The following is a 15804-nucleotide window of genomic DNA, read 5'->3' as shown; positions in this document are numbered from 1 at the left end:
TGGTGGGGTGCTCCTGCTGTGATCTGCACTCAAGATTTGTTCATGGATTTAATTTCTCTCACTATGACATTAGTTATTATTCAAATGATTCCTGCTTGCTTCCTCCGCCACAACCTGTGCACTGGAAAAGAAATGGTTATGTAGCTAGGGAAGTTTAAAAGAGTATTGGGTGTAGCTTGTAATAAACAGACACTCTCCTCGGAAAAGTAGACCCATAAATACACGTTTTTGTCGGAATAAGATGTGATTCATAAAGATATATGGACATTTTGAAGATGAAGAAATAAGGAAGTGGATCTCCACATCATTTAGGCATGGCAGGAATGTGTGGTCTAAAACATCCATCTGTTTTGCAAGGTTCTCTGCACACTTCACATGTGTGCTATTTGACCGGCATTCTAGGCATCTTAGCTTCCTTAGGAGACATGTGACTCTTCACCTTTGTGTTTAATTACATTTTTGTGGTACTGATATACTAGCTAAGGAAGCAGCACTCTGCTTTCAAGGTATGTGCATTTTTGCCAACTGCTGCCTTTTTGCATATTCAAAGAGTAGGGCTTTGTTTGTAAAGTGAATGGATGCATGTCGGCAAGGTGATAATTGTTGTTTGCAACAGAGTTCCCCATGATATCTTTCGATTCCGACTTCACAACAGCCAGTTGTCAATACCTTAACTAAAACCTGGCTGAAGGATGCATTCAGTCCTGATATTGTTGCCACAATACTTCAAGGTGAATTTTCCACTGTGACCACACTCTCAGACCCAGGGTCAGAGTGATGATAATACACAGGACTGAAATACAGTGCTCTTTTAGAACTAAACACTAAATCTGAAAAAGAAGACTGTCTGTCTTTTTTCACTTATATTGAGTGCCATGTTCTGTTCATGTGGCTGTCTAATGCACCAACCAGCAGGCCATAAACAAGACTTCTGCAAACATCTTATTGGCAACCTTTCCCTTATGTTTTACAATATTTGAATTTCACCATTCTTGGGTATGTAAATGTTCACCTTGAAAAAGATCCAATATCAATTCTGTTATTCTAACTGACAGCCTTAACACTCTAATAGTCCCTCTCTTAAATTCTCGGTCTGCTCATCATGCGGACCATATACTATATGCCACTTTCTCAAATTTACAATTCTCTGTTCACAATCCTCTGCCTCTTATCTGTTCTGACTATTTTGCATTCCCTTTTTCCTTTACTTTTTCTATCCACCTAAATTATAAAGCAACCTCTTACTCGGTTTACATTACATTGAACCTTTCAAAGATCAAACCCTATGGCATCAATCAGATGCTTTCCAAGATACCTTTGCCCTAGTCCAAAATTGCAATTACAGCAAGCACCAATTTAAATTCCGTTAATACCTCAGATCTTACAGCATTGGCACCTTTTAAAAGTTTGCCATTATCATTGAGCGCCTCCAGACTCATGGTACCAGAACGAGAATAAGATAATATTCATAAAGAAAATCTAAATTGCAAGCACTTGAAAAGAATCTGAAGACTAGACTATGATCCCTACTCAAAACTCAACCAAGAGATCTATTGAAGAATATTTGTGTTTAATATGCACTACTCCTATTCAATTTTACACTATTTGATTCCGCAAGAACTTCCCTGTTATATCTTTAGGATATTAAAAACCTTACCTCTCTAACAGTTACACCCACACCCCTTTAGAATATCTATGCTCCATCCTTGCCTAATATTTCCATGATCAATTTTTTTAAAATCTACAGCAACTTCTTCAAGTAATCCTCCTCATACATTAAACAACTGTATCCCTCTGCCCAAAATTCACATCTGTCCCTTGCATTATGGAGGGTTCTCCTCTCTCACTGGAAGAAATTCTATTTGCTATGGAACATATTAAGTTAGGATCACATTCTGACCCTTGTTAGCCTACGCTATTCTACATAGGCCAAGAGAGGATTGTCCCAGATATCTTAATTGCATACAATAGATCCTTGTTCCAGATATATGGAAGCAAACATTTTTCAAACACTTTCAAATCAACAGCAGATACTTCAATTCTAAGCAACTATTCACACAATTTCTCTTTTGCCTTTTCCCACTATATAACTGGAAAATCAAGCAAATAAAACTATTTCCCACTACGTAGAGAGCAAAAATATATTAGACTCTTCTAAAATCAGATTACCACTAAATATGCTCTTTGAAAGCCTCAAGAACATCATTGATCAAGGAGGCCTTGGTCCTTTTAGATTTGCTGGCTGCATTCAACATATCTTACACTATCTTTATCTCTTGTCTTCACGTTTGAGGGAAAAGCCATTGGCTGGTGTCTGTCTTTTCTGTCTATCCGAAATCAGTCAATCCTTCTACCATTCACCTCAAACCCTCTTGCTATTCCTTTCAGAATACCTCTGAGCTTGTGTCTCAGTTCCACACTATTCATGTGTTTATGTGACCCCTCTGGCAGCCACAGTTCCATCATTTGGTTCCCAAATCATGTCATATTGTGTCATAGGCAGATGACACAACACATCTTTATCTCAATGTCAGGAGTCAACATTCTCATACAGGACAGATTCAGGGTTTGTATGAGCACTGCAGTCAAATGAATGAACAACAATTGTCTTACGCATAACAGCAATAAAACAGAAGTTCTGAAGTTTGGCAAGCAAAAATCCTTATGGTCATCCAGCTGGTGGCCATCATACCTCAGAAATTCCCCCATTCTGAATTCTACGGACCTAAATCTATGGGTCATATTCCCTTTTAATTTGACTTTTGTTAACCAAGTCAACCAGGTAGTTGCCACCTGGTTTATGCTCCTTAGAAAGGTAAGGAAAAGGATTAATTTTCTTCTAATTTCCTTTGTCAAAACCGAGTTCAGGTTCTACTGAGGCATAACAAATGGCTTGGGGGGAAAACACATGCTTCAACCTTTTATAAAATGTACAACATGCAACATAAACAAAAATGGTTAGAGTAAGTAAGAACATAAAGGCCGGAAAGGCCCATAAATACCCTTTCACTGTGGCCAATGACTCGCCTTACTGTGGTAAAAAAAAAAATGAAACAATAGAACATCAGAAAGTTTGGCTTACAAGGAAGTAAGTGTTGCAAGTACCACACCAAGTGACACATTTGCCCCAGTGTGAAAGTAAATCAACTTCAAGGAAGGGGTACTGGGACAAATCTCCCACTTGGTGTGGTACTTGCAACACTAACCACCTTGTAATCCAACTTTTGATGGATGGTGCAAGAATGTCCTCAACTGCCTCATTCAGCATGTCAAACGCATTTAGTGGTCGCAGTTCAACTTCATCACACAGAGGTATAGGTTACGGAGTCTTGCATGTGGTACGATACCCTGTTGAAGAGATAGGAGCACCTGTTGAAGTGGAAGCCTGATAAAACGACAAAGTAATATGAAAGTAAAGCGAGTTGTATCCTTCCTACTTTCAGAATATAGTATGCTTTTATGGGATCCTGGGACAAAATAAGGTTGATCTCTGGCATCAAGATTGTGAAGTGCTCCTCCCAGAGTCTCTCAGATGTAGGAGGAATGTGCAGTGGGGACGAGAGAAAGGGCAAGGTATTGCCCTTCTGATTAATATGTACGACCAATCTGTCTAATATAATGGATCTCTAGCCATGGAGGACATTTCTTACCCTGTCTCCTACTGGCCACAAGGGAATCAGGATGGGCAAACCTTTAGTAGCCACCTGCAGCAGGGCAGGGAAGAATGCGAGGACTGCTGCCTGTGCAAGTTTGAAAAGCGAGTACATATGCCAGTGAGGTCTTGAACGGACTTGTTGACTTTTGCAGTACAAGTTGGGAGGGATGGTGCTGTCTGGAAGGTAGCCCAATGGTATAGATTTCGAATTTTCAGTATTAGTGTGGAACTTGTTTGGCTGGTATCAAGCCTTAGAGAATGTGTTGTGTATGTCCTTGAAAAGTTCCAGTTTCGAATCAGGTTTTGTAATTTCCAGCTTTGAGCCACCAAAGGGCATCTGCATAAGAGATGCCTGTACAAACCCAGCTGATTTCACCCAGGCATGATATTTGAGATTGACACTGCCAGTAGCTCTGCTGATGGAGAATGTAGTTCCCAGGCTAGCCCAGTGCACATACCTGGCTGCAGCCAGACCATCATTAATTGCTGGTGCAAATGAGGCCCTTCTGGAAGGCCAGCAAGAAGTTGCTGGCCATGTCCCTTAATGCCTGGCTGTACCTAGCCAAAAGACAGACTGGTGGGCAAGCATGGCTTGGACCATGTAGCCAGAGGGCTTAATTAAATGCCAATAATGGCTCAGTGGAGGTTAGCCTGGTTGAAGTATCTCAGTTAATACATTTATTTTCGTCTCAATAGAGGGTAACGGTGGTTCCAATGTTCCAGCAGTTGTCTGAGCCACCACTGCAATTAAAGAACTTTCTTCCATTGCTAGCCCCAAGGGAGCAGTCTAGCTCGGTTTCAAAAGATGTGTCTAGCCCACTGGCAAAATTATAAGTTGAAATACAATGCATCAATAGTATAATGAGGAGGTAGCAATCTAATTCTTCATATACATCAGTGTGGCGGTGGCACATTAACCTCAGGCAGCGAATCCGAAAGACAACCAAAAATAGTGTGCACCCTCTGCTGATAGGGATGTCGAGTAAGAGGTCTGGGATTGGATTCTGTGTATATAATCACTAGCTGGTTGTTCTGTGATTTCACACAATGAAAAGGGACAGTATCAAGTCAACAGCAGATTGGGGTTGGAGCCCGGGGTCCAGATCCACAACTGGCACCAGTGGAATCAGTATCAGTATGGAAGGAACCAGTGTGGATTTTGGTGCCACAGTTTAAGTCATTCCTGAAGGGGCAGATGGTGTCGGGACAGGTCACCAGGCAGAAGTTAGACTAGAAGCTCTGTGAGACTGAAGGCACGCCACAGGGAACCAGAATACCACCGAAACTCTGCAGCATTGTCTCCTTGAAGGTCGCTATTTGCTAAGTGGTCAACAACAGCCCAGGAATCTCTGGCCCACCCAGATCCATTTGCGTGCGGCAATGGTTTGGAATTGAGAGTCACCAGGGGAGTGCGAGCTTTATCATGAAGCCCTTGCACCTTTTCGCTAGACTCCAAGAGTGGGATGGAGTAGATCCCTGAACCTAGACGTCACCTTATCAGAAGACTTCCAGCAGGAAGTGAACTTTTGGCAGGAACAGTTTTGTGTCTGAGACCACAACTGGGCTCATGACCTGCAAGAGGAGCCGAACTGTGCTCAGATTGCGGCTGCTTCTATGCAACATAGAGGACTGCTTCTTACACACGAATAGCATTCGGGTGCATGAAGGCAACCTTGGAGCATGATGTAGAGCCATGGCCTGAACCCAAGCACTACAGGCATACCTTGTTCTGGTCTCTGAATGTCTGCATCCTGCACCTGCGTTGTGCAGTCTCCACATGGCTTGAATCCCGTAGTTTTCGATGGGGACATTTTTCCTTAGCACACTCAGAAAGGTTTTTGCCCAGCTCATATAGTAAAAGACACTGATGTCCTGATCATCTAATCGGCCTACAATGGCCCTCCATTTACTTCAATTAAAAATAGCTGGAATCTTGCCACCTTCCCCCATATGAAACAATCTCGACATAAGCCAGTGCACTTGGCAACAGCTCTCTAATAGTGACAAAGTAGCTGCCGAGCAACATCCACACACTGAAGTTTAAAGAAACCCAGGTGAGAAAAGTGATGGAGGAACCTGGTTCAACAGAACCAGATTGCTCTTGAATATGTAGAGACAGTGGGGAAAGCAGTGGATGCAATAGAGCAGTGGATGAAATACAGCGGTGGTGTTGCAGCATCTGCCAATCTGGAGGACTGTAGTTATTTTGTATAAGCAGAGAAAGTGCTCGCAGCAGAATGACCTTTTTTGCTGCTTTGCCCGATCTGTAGTTATCCTGCAGGCGAGGGAGAAAGTCAGACTACTGGCCCTCTATCCTTCTCTTAGACAGGGGACAAGCCATTTCAATTGTGACAATGAGTTTGATTCTACACTGCAGCGACTTTACAACCGTTTTTACAGATGGCTCCAACTAGAAGATAAGACAGCCGTAAATGAAGAGGATATAACATTTGCTAAAGGGGAAGAAACTCATATTGAAGTGGGGGGCATTGTAATATACATTTAGGGTAAGTAGCTAACATAGTAAACATACATGCATCACTCTTTGAAAGCGATATTTAAAAAAATGACATACCAATCCGTCTTTAAAGTTCTGTACTCTTTTCTTGGCAATCTTTCCAGTTATCCACCACGCCCATGTAGGTGTATATTGCCATAAGTAGTATACAAACAAAAATGGTTGATCTGCAATCCAGGTTTCTTTCAAGTTATTGGCAATGCTAACCAGCATCAACTGAACACAGCGTGCAGTGAGCATTTTGTAGGACTGATCTGTAGTCTTAGGAGTCTGCAACACATAAGATTAGAGATAATATGTTAAAAAATGCACACATTAGCATTAGTCTACTAGTTTTATGGTTCAATTTGCTAACATTGTTATTTAGTTCAACACTTAAAGTTACTTCATAAAATCGCTGCAAAAATAACTATATCCAAAAATAGTTAATCTGAGTCATACTAAGGAGGCATTATTTGTTCTTCGACAACTTGAAACACCTTATGTATGCATTTTAACTGCCGCTTATTTACTAGCAAAAACAACAATTGATGGACAGAATGCAGAACAATGTCATACATTCACCCCAGTACAGAGATCTGGGCCTCAATCCATCGTTTTTTTGCTCACCATGCCATTCCAGTTTGGACACAGCCATATGCCAACCAGTCTTGACCCTGCGTATGTTGCCCTAAGTGGGAAGGGTATGCCCAGACATGAGTCTTGTGCTCACTAAACCACTGGATTCAAGCTAGCCTGGCTGATGGAGGGTGATGCCCTGAAACCGGTCTCAGGATGCTTGTTTCCGGTCCAGTGAGGACCGGGCTTAGCAGTTCAGGCTGGACTGTTCCCACAAGGAACAGGGTCAAGACTGATTTGCATATGGCTGGGTCCAAACTGGGCTGGTGTGGTGAGCAAAAGAATGATGGATTTAACCCAGATCCTTGTGACTGGGAGTGAATGTTTACATTGTCCAGCATTCCATCCATCAATGGTTTCTTTTGCATATGTCGCCCTAAGTGGGAAGGGTATGCCCAGACGTGCTCACTACACCACTGGATTCAAGCTAGCCTGGCTGATCAAGGGTGATGCCCTGAAAGCGGTCCCAGAATGCTTGTTTCCGGTCCAGGGAGGAACTGGCTTGGCAGTTCGGACTGGACTGTTCCCACAAGGAACCGGGTCAAGACTGATTTGCATATGGCTGGGTCCAAACTGAGGTGGTGTGGTGAGCAAAAGAATGATGGATTTAACCCAGATCTTTGTGACTGGGGGTGAATGTTTGCATTGTCCAGCATTCCGTCCATCAATTGTTTCTTTTGCTTATTTACTAGCAGCAACAAAGACTCGTGGGGTCGCAAATACATTAACAATTTAATAAGGGGGTTAGTTTGTTGATTTTAGTGCAAAGATTAATCATGAAGAGTTTATGCACTCTATGTATGGTACCTGTAAGATTCTTAACCAATTCCAAACAAGAAGGTTATTTTATCTTTTTTAAATCCCATGTTTTTTTTATTCTGGTTTATATAGTTTGTGATTCTGCATGCTCATCCTTACAATGAATCTTTAGCAAAATCTGTTTCTATGATCTATTTTAAATTTGAAACTTTATCTAAGGTGGTTGTTACAAGGCAGCATCCGGTGTTAATATGAAATTAGTGTTAGGTTGTTTTATAGATAACCCTGTCACCTTCTTAAATCAAATGATACGGTTTTAAATTATTCTACTCATATTAAACGAGCCGGGATTGTACTGTAATACACTTAATGCTCTCTCTCTCTCTCTCTCTCTATATATATATATATATATATATATATATATCCAGCTCCAATTCCTTGTGATTTAACAGGAAAACAGCACTCGTAAACGAACTGATGCTTGCACTCGTGTTTATTCGCACAGAGTAAACAGACGCGTTTCGGCTTCAAGCCTTCCTCGGTGTCAATTACACTTCACAGATTAGCCATACATATTGCGTTTGTAAGCGTCAAACATAAAAGACGGACTGCATTAACAAATCATACTCGGGGGACATCTTTAAATGGGCAAATAATCCCAGTTAGACAAGGTAAGATTATCATTTTACTAATATTTGCCTCCCCAAGAATGGTACAAACGGAGTTTAACGTTGTACTGCCGGATAAAGGTTATATCGGGGGTTTGTATGGTCTCACGTGTGAGTAATGGGTCTATAGATTGTGACACTATGTGGATCACCTTCATTCGTGTGTGGTCGAATTGCTACCGTGTATCTAAGTGTATTGTCCCATAACATATCAAGAATACTGCTGTGGATCGGCTAAGCGCCCTCGCTAGGAACCTCCTACGAAGGCGTGTATCACTGTGAGACCTTCTCCATAGAATTTGCTACTCCATTAAAGTTGTAAATTAAGGTCCGCCCTGTATTATATTAACCAAAAGTTTGACGCATATCAGGTTGCATATCAACAATAAATTTCATATATAGGGCTCTCTAAGTTTAAGAGGTAGTGCAGCAAAAAACATACAGTTTTTAAATACTATCACAAAGCCAGGTTCATCCCATGTTGAAGCTACAGAGTTTATGAGCCCATAAACTGTTAGGTCAGGCTAACTGAATGTATATTGTAATTAATCAAAATGAATCAAAATTAACCAAAATAGTTTCAGTTCATCATGGCTGGTGCAAAATTACAAAAGTTGGCAGTTTAAGTCATTTGACAGATATGTTCCAAGATCATCTATAGTTTTTTCTTCTTTCTTTCTTAGAGGACACACTATGTCGCAACAGATCTAAGCATTATAGAAATCCTGATTTGTACCATGTGTTGTCTACCTTCCTAAGTGTACAACCAGTTCTTTCCCAATATTTAGGCCACGGGGTGCCTTTGTCATCAGATCTATTATATATCTGGATTCCAGACGTCTTAGTTGTTTTAGCCTGTCTCCCCCCCGGATGCTAGCTGGGATACTGTCCAGTCCAAAGTATTGCAATTTACTTCTGTCCCTGTTGTGTGCCTCATTGAAGTGTCTTGCGACTGGGTATGATGGATCTACCTTTTCAAAATCGCTCTTTGATGTTCAAATATCCTCATCTTTAGCGGGTGGATTGTGCTGCCTATATATCTCAGGCTGCATGGGCAGACAAGACAGTAGACTGCAAATGGTGTACTGCACATTAGGAATTTCTTTATGGGCTTAGTTATCTCTGCCCCAGGTACTCTGTAGGATAATACCCTTCTGCTCCCTGCACAAGCTTTGCATTTGCCGCAGGGATAGAAACCCCTCATTGCGGTCAAAGTGCTCTGCTTAGGTTTCTTCTGTTCGAAGTGACTTCTCACAAGTGAGTCTTTTAGAGACCTCGCCTTGCGGAAGGTAACCTGGGGTTGTGAAGGGATATCCTCCTTGATAATAGGATCAGTTAGAAGAATATGCCAATTCCTGGCCAATATCCCTCTAAGGATGTTCGATTCAGTGCTATACGTTGTTATCATGCGGAACTTGCCGCCTGTTTCTGTCTCTTTTCTTTTTTCTTTTGTTTGTAGTAGACATGTCCTCGGGATTTTCTTAACCTTCGTCAGTGTCTTATTGAGGGAGTGTATGTCGTACCCTCTCTTAGTATATCTTGCGATGCTACCCTTGCCCGCTAGCTCGAAGTCCTCATCTATACTAGTGTTTCTCTTTAGCCTTAGGAGTTCCCCATAGGGGATGCTCTGTATGAGCTTGGGTGGATGGTTGCTGTCTGCCCTAAGAATGGAATTGCCTGCCGTGGGTTTACCGTATAGTGAGGTGTGTAGTCTATCCTGCTCAACAAACACTCTCAGGTCCAGAAAATCCACTGCCACTGGATTGACTGTTCCCGATAAGTGCAAGTTGTAGGTGTTGGTGTTCAGGACCTCGATATAGCTCTGAGCCATCTCCATCGTCCCTTGCCACACGATGAAGAGGTCGTCGATATATCGGTACCACCTCACTACCCTGCCTGTCTCCTGTTCGCCTGTGTAGAGTGCCATGGGTACCCGCTCCTCCCACCAGCCCACAAACAAGTTCGCGTAGCTGGGAGCGAAGCAGGTACCCATGGCAGTCCCAGACACTTGTGCATACAGTTGGTCATCAAACAGGAAAATATTGCTTGTCAGACAGAATTCGACAAATTCCAACAGCATACAGTTGTGTAAGGCAAATCTTGTTGGTCTGTTATTCAGAAAATGTTCCACAGCAGTGATCCCCAATTCATGTCTTATGTTGGTATATAGACTTGATATGTCCAGTACCATCAGTAGATATGTTGGTTCCCATATAAAATCCTCAATTTTCGTTAGAAAATCTTTAGTGTCCCTTATATGGGACTTCAGCTGTGTCACAAGAGTAGTGTCCACTTCCAGCTAAAAAGCATCTCTGAGCAATACCGGCTTTGGAAACAGCAGGGCGCAGGAGTGCTAACATTACAATTCGCAGCAGTACCGAAAAGATCGAGCCATGGTTCCTCTTTCTGGAAGACCACCTTTGCCACCTCTGAGTTAAAATGCAATTGTTGATCCACTAGGCACCTGAGTTTATTTCACTGGGGTTTAAAGATCCCATCAGGTGGCTGCCCCACAAATAAATCCAATGGCGGACCAGCCACTTCTAGGGTCGCAGAGCCTCTTGACACAGGAACCAAAACCCTACTTGTTGTGATTCTTGCAGTAGCACATTGCGGCGGTGTTGTCCATGAGCTCCTGCACCAGCCTTCTTTTGAAGGTGAGTAGGAAGGCCTTCAACAAGAAGCGAATTGCCCTCAACTCCAATAGATGGATGTTGAGTCGAGTCACCACCGGAGATCAGAATTCTTTGATCTTCACCGCTTCTAAAATGGCTTTCCCAACCCAGCAGTGATGCATATGTAACCACATTCAGCTCTGGGTGGGGTAAGTAGAGGTTTCTGCCACTGATCCAATCATGGTCCAGCAGCCACCACTTCATAGCTTTCATAATCACCTCAGAAATCTGGCTACAATCCGACAGATTTCCATTACGTTATTCACACTGGGATCGGAGGCCCCACTGCAGAGCTGCATGTGCTGTCTGGCATGTTTCATAAGCAAGATGCAGGAAGCCAACAAACCCAGCAACCACACAGGCTTCAGCACAGAGATCCAAAACAGAGCCTGAACCATTGGGATCATAGCATGAACATTTGGATTCTGCCTTTATGGGGAAAGGCTCAAACCATACCATATATAGAATAGTTCAGATGAGCAGAAGTGTCTGCAAAGTATTGAAGTGTGAGTTTGGCAAGTTGACAGTGAACCCAATGATATTACTTGGTATGCCGCCATCTGGAGGTGGGTGATGACTGCCTGGAGAGAGTTCAACCTCCGCAGCCAGTTGAGGCAAGGGAAGTCCGATAGACATAACCTATGAAGGTGTGCTGTACTCGTCGTCATCAATTTTGTGAACAACCAAAGAGAACTGGTGATTGCGAACTGAAAATCTCCTGGACCACCGTGAGCTGCAGGTAGCGCTTGTGGATGTGCAGGATGGGGATATGAAAATAAGCAACCTGCAGGTCCAACTCCACCATCCAGTATTGTGGGTCAAAGGAAGACAGGATGTGGGCAAGCATGAGCATCTGGAATTTTTCCTTTCACATTATTATAAAGGGTTATTGCTCCTTTTTTTCCAATTTAGGAATACTGTGATGTCAACGCCTGTTTTACATAGCCTAGCATACTTTTGAAACCATCACGCCGAGGAGGATAAAGTACTCACGTCCTTTCATTGAACAAAATACGGACATGAGGTGAGGTGGCTTTTTAATCAGAACAGATTGATTTATGCTGTTGTCCCATACAACCTTTTATACTCAATTTATGGTAGATTTTCTTTATTGTGTGTTCCCATTTAGCGACATTACTATTTCGACTGGTATACCATTACTTCTGGAGTCCAGCTGATATAGTCCAGCAATTCTCAGGGGATTTCGGTGAGTTGAGTTGATCCGTTTGTTTTAGGTCTGGCACCTCCCTTGACTTAGGCCCGCATGGGGCGTCTCATGTATTTTTGAGGTTATAATATTGGTACAGACGCTAGTATATCACCTGGATTATAAAATCCTTTGCTTATTTAGCTTTTTGCAATTTAAATTGCTCAGGGATTGTTTGTTTCTAAATTTAGTCATTACTGGTCCAATATGATAAATAATTGGGATATGCCTTATACATGTTATCTTTATCCCTGTGTAGATTTGCCATTCAGGCCCGAAGTCTCGTGCTTGTGAACCATCTTCTGAAATCATATTGATTAATTTTAGGCTTCATACAAAACTGTGTTCCATTATCAACAAGGTGAGATTAGGACTTTAGAATCGGATGGAATCAGGCCCTCATGTGGCGTCACATGTATTTTTGAGGTGATAAAATGTGTACAGACGTCAGTATATCACTTGGATTATAAAATCCTTTGCTTATTTTAGCTTTATGCAATCTAAATTGCACAGGAAATGTTCGTTTTAAATTCAGGCATATCTGTTCCAATATAATAAATAATTGGACTATGTCTTTTAAATGTTATCTTTATCCCTGTGTAGATTTGCCATTCAGGACCGACGACTTGCGCTTGTGAACTAACGAAAATCTACTGAAGATTCATTGATATATTTTAGGCTTCGTACAAAATGGCGTTCCACTAATAACAAGGTGAGATTAGGCCTACAGAATCGGATGTATCACTATGTGAACTAGAATTTTTTGGCTTGATGCACTGATTTATTGGACTCAAGTCAAGTCAAATATACCTTTATTACGGCCAACATGGCCCAGAAAGTGCAAGATTTTAGCATATTATTTAAAAAAAATGTCAGCAAATTATTTAAAAAAACATTAAAATAGAAGAAACCATGAGGTATATACAATTTAAAAGTAGATACAACGTGTTAGTTAAAAAATACAATCAGAGTTATAACTTCCTCCCAAAATCTTTACATAGCAGCATGAGATTTTATTACAAAGTGCTTGGTGCATTATTCAAAAATTATTAGCTTTTAGTTGCCCCCCCTTGTTGGACTTTTCCATCCACCCAGAACCAGATAGTAAAAATGAAGGAACAATAGCTAATTCTTAGCTGCCAAGACATTTGGAGATTTAAGAAAGATCCTTATTGTGCACCACATTGAGAACAGAAACTCCGCCACAGAATAGACAATTGGGGTGCTAGGGTCACATTTCAGTATCCTGAATGTTTCAACACCGGTCCCCCTGCCTAGCTTTCTACATATCTGGGATAACCATCTCCTTCTCGATTTATTGGACTGAATTAGCCAAGTCAAGATGATCAGTGACTTACATATGCATTGACCTTGCTCTCGTATTTCATGTCACATATCTGAACTTAAATAAATCTTGGGAAAAAGTATATAGTGCCCCCCCCCCCTTTTAAACAGTAGTTCTTTAAATAGTAGCTCTTTGTGCAACTATTGGTTTACAATTTTGTCCAAATAGAAATGTCCACGCCATATATATCAGCCTGCTTGATACATAAAGAATTAAGTTTATATTGAGGGGTTCCTCCATAGCATGCTTTACTGTTTGTATTTTCTCAGCGTGGTACTGACCGTAACATTTTTGTGAATTACCTGGTGATTTGCTCTCTATACATTGTATAATCTATTTATGTGATGTTATTCATTTTTGTGAGCAGAGGATGTGCAAATGCTCTCCTACACATCTTCTGCGATAATTATTTGACTTACTTGTAAATAGCTTTATTTTCTTACCTTTGATATAAAGCTTTAGGATTTAAATTCATGAATGGGTACATTTGTTATCACGGTACAAATAGTTTGTTTCCCTTTCCTGTATCATCACTAAAGTTTTTAAATTTTCCTTCTTTATGTGCACTTTTGTTATGATTTTGAATATTGTAGGTTTTGTATTAATATGTTTTGCATGCTCTCTCTTCATGTATTTATAAGTGTGTCTCAAATGGTTTTTTTAATGTACTTTCAGCCCTGATGAACGTCTCTGATGGAGAACGAAATGCGTTGGTTGGAAAGTTAAGTGGGTTTTTTTGGATTTTGAATATGAAATAAAGAAACTTTATTACATTTACCCTGCGATCTTTGGCCTTCTTCTCTTCGCGCAGGCCCACACAATTGCACCATTATGTTACTTTAAGGTTGTTTTGACACAGTGCAGCACTTGCATAGTGTTTTGGCTCACTGGGTGTAACGGTGTGCAGACTTTTATCCGCTTGCATATATGTATTATATATACTGTACAAACTCAGTCAAAAGGCAATGGAATGCTGTATGGGGTCAAAAGGCAGACAAATATTCACTGAGTGACTGGATTGGAATGAGAGGAGGCGGACTGTTTGTCCTTATATACTGTTCTTTAAAGAGGCGTTTGGTTGGTCTTGATGGAAAGGGGTGAGGCCGATCTTGCAGTCTTCTATCGAATCCATGCGAGTGGTGAGTGTGCTAATTAGGGTTAGTGTTGCATTTTCTCCCTTTTCCACACTACCATGTTTTGATGGGTTATTCGATTTCAGAGATTAAAGGAAGGCAGAGCTACAATACGTTCCAACAGTTCGTTGACATAGAAGTAGACACCTAAATAGAAAACATTTTTATAGTCACACCTTGCTGCCTCCGTTTATCTTCAAAACCAAGGAGATGCAGCTATTTGTTTTACTAAAAGCTATTCACCACTGGCACTTCCAGGGAATGGTATACGAATCAGTACTTTTAGAATCATATGTTACAGTCTTATCAAAGAGCTTAGGAAGGCCATTCTCAATGAGGTGGGGACCATTCTCACCTCCAATTGCCAAAGAAAGTCAAAGACATACACAGAAATTGCTGTTGTGTCTAAATCCTTTAATAACTTTTTGTGAAAACGAAGCAGTGAATAACATATGCTTACTATTGATATTGACAGCTTGTTAAAGTTTAGTGGCCAGACAAAACATAGTTCTTCCTACACTCGTATTAATGAGAGCCTAACAGCTTTATTCCAGGGTGCCATGTTGATATGACTGATGACTTGGTTTGTTGCTGTAGATATTAGCACTCCTAAAAGGATATCATAAGAAATTATGACTATCAATGTGGCAAAAGCATTTGAAAGGTCCAAGTGGCCCTAAGTACATAGGCATTTTGGGCTTGAGAATAAATTCATATATCTAATTCAGAAACTGTACGCTTTACTAATACTAGGCTGGTGAAAGGAGTCCGCCTAGTGATAGATTTTGCAAACTGTACCCAAGGAGGAACAAGGCAATGATGCCCCTTTCTCCTACTTTATTTGACCTGTACACAGAACCTCTTGCACAGTAATTTAGGCAGGGAGAAAACATTATTCCATTTGATTTCAATCCTTGGTATAGGAAGAGCGCACATTTTTGCTGATGACTTCATAATCTATAAAGAAGGTCCAACAGGCTGGTTTTCAATAAGCTGATAGGAATTCGAATAGCTATCTGCATAGGGAGCTCATATGGACAAATCAGATGTAATGTGTTTGTTAAGTTATGGATATTTGTAAAGTGCTAAAATACACCTTCAGGGTGTCTCGTCACAGTGGAAGAAATCATTAAAGCCAGAGATGAGCAGAGCCATGTCGTGAGGCTTTTCCCCCCAAAATTTGAGCAACACTATGCTGATCCAATTGCAAAGGGGAAAAGGGTTCA

General features: G+C 41.2%; 1 protein-coding gene across 1 annotated transcript in view; it reads right to left on the bottom strand.

Annotated features, from left to right (window-relative positions):
• DHRS7 (dehydrogenase/reductase 7) overlaps positions 1–15804 on the bottom strand; it is a 341569-nt gene that overhangs the window by 26875 nt on the left and 298890 nt on the right. Inside the window, exon 6 of the mRNA XM_086937958.1 lies at positions 6231–6443. Within this exon, the coding sequence (XP_086794084.1) occupies positions 6231–6443 (213 nt within the window). The remainder of the gene's footprint in view (positions 1–6230; positions 6444–15804) is intronic.

Source organism: Lissotriton vulgaris, chromosome 9 (genome assembly GCF_964263255.1).
Source record: "Lissotriton vulgaris chromosome 9, aLisVul1.2, whole genome shotgun sequence".
Taxonomy (NCBI): domain Eukaryota; kingdom Metazoa; phylum Chordata; class Amphibia; order Caudata; family Salamandridae; genus Lissotriton; species Lissotriton vulgaris.
The sequence above is the reverse complement of the archived record's forward strand: the minus strand, read 5'-3'. Positions and strand labels throughout refer to the sequence as shown.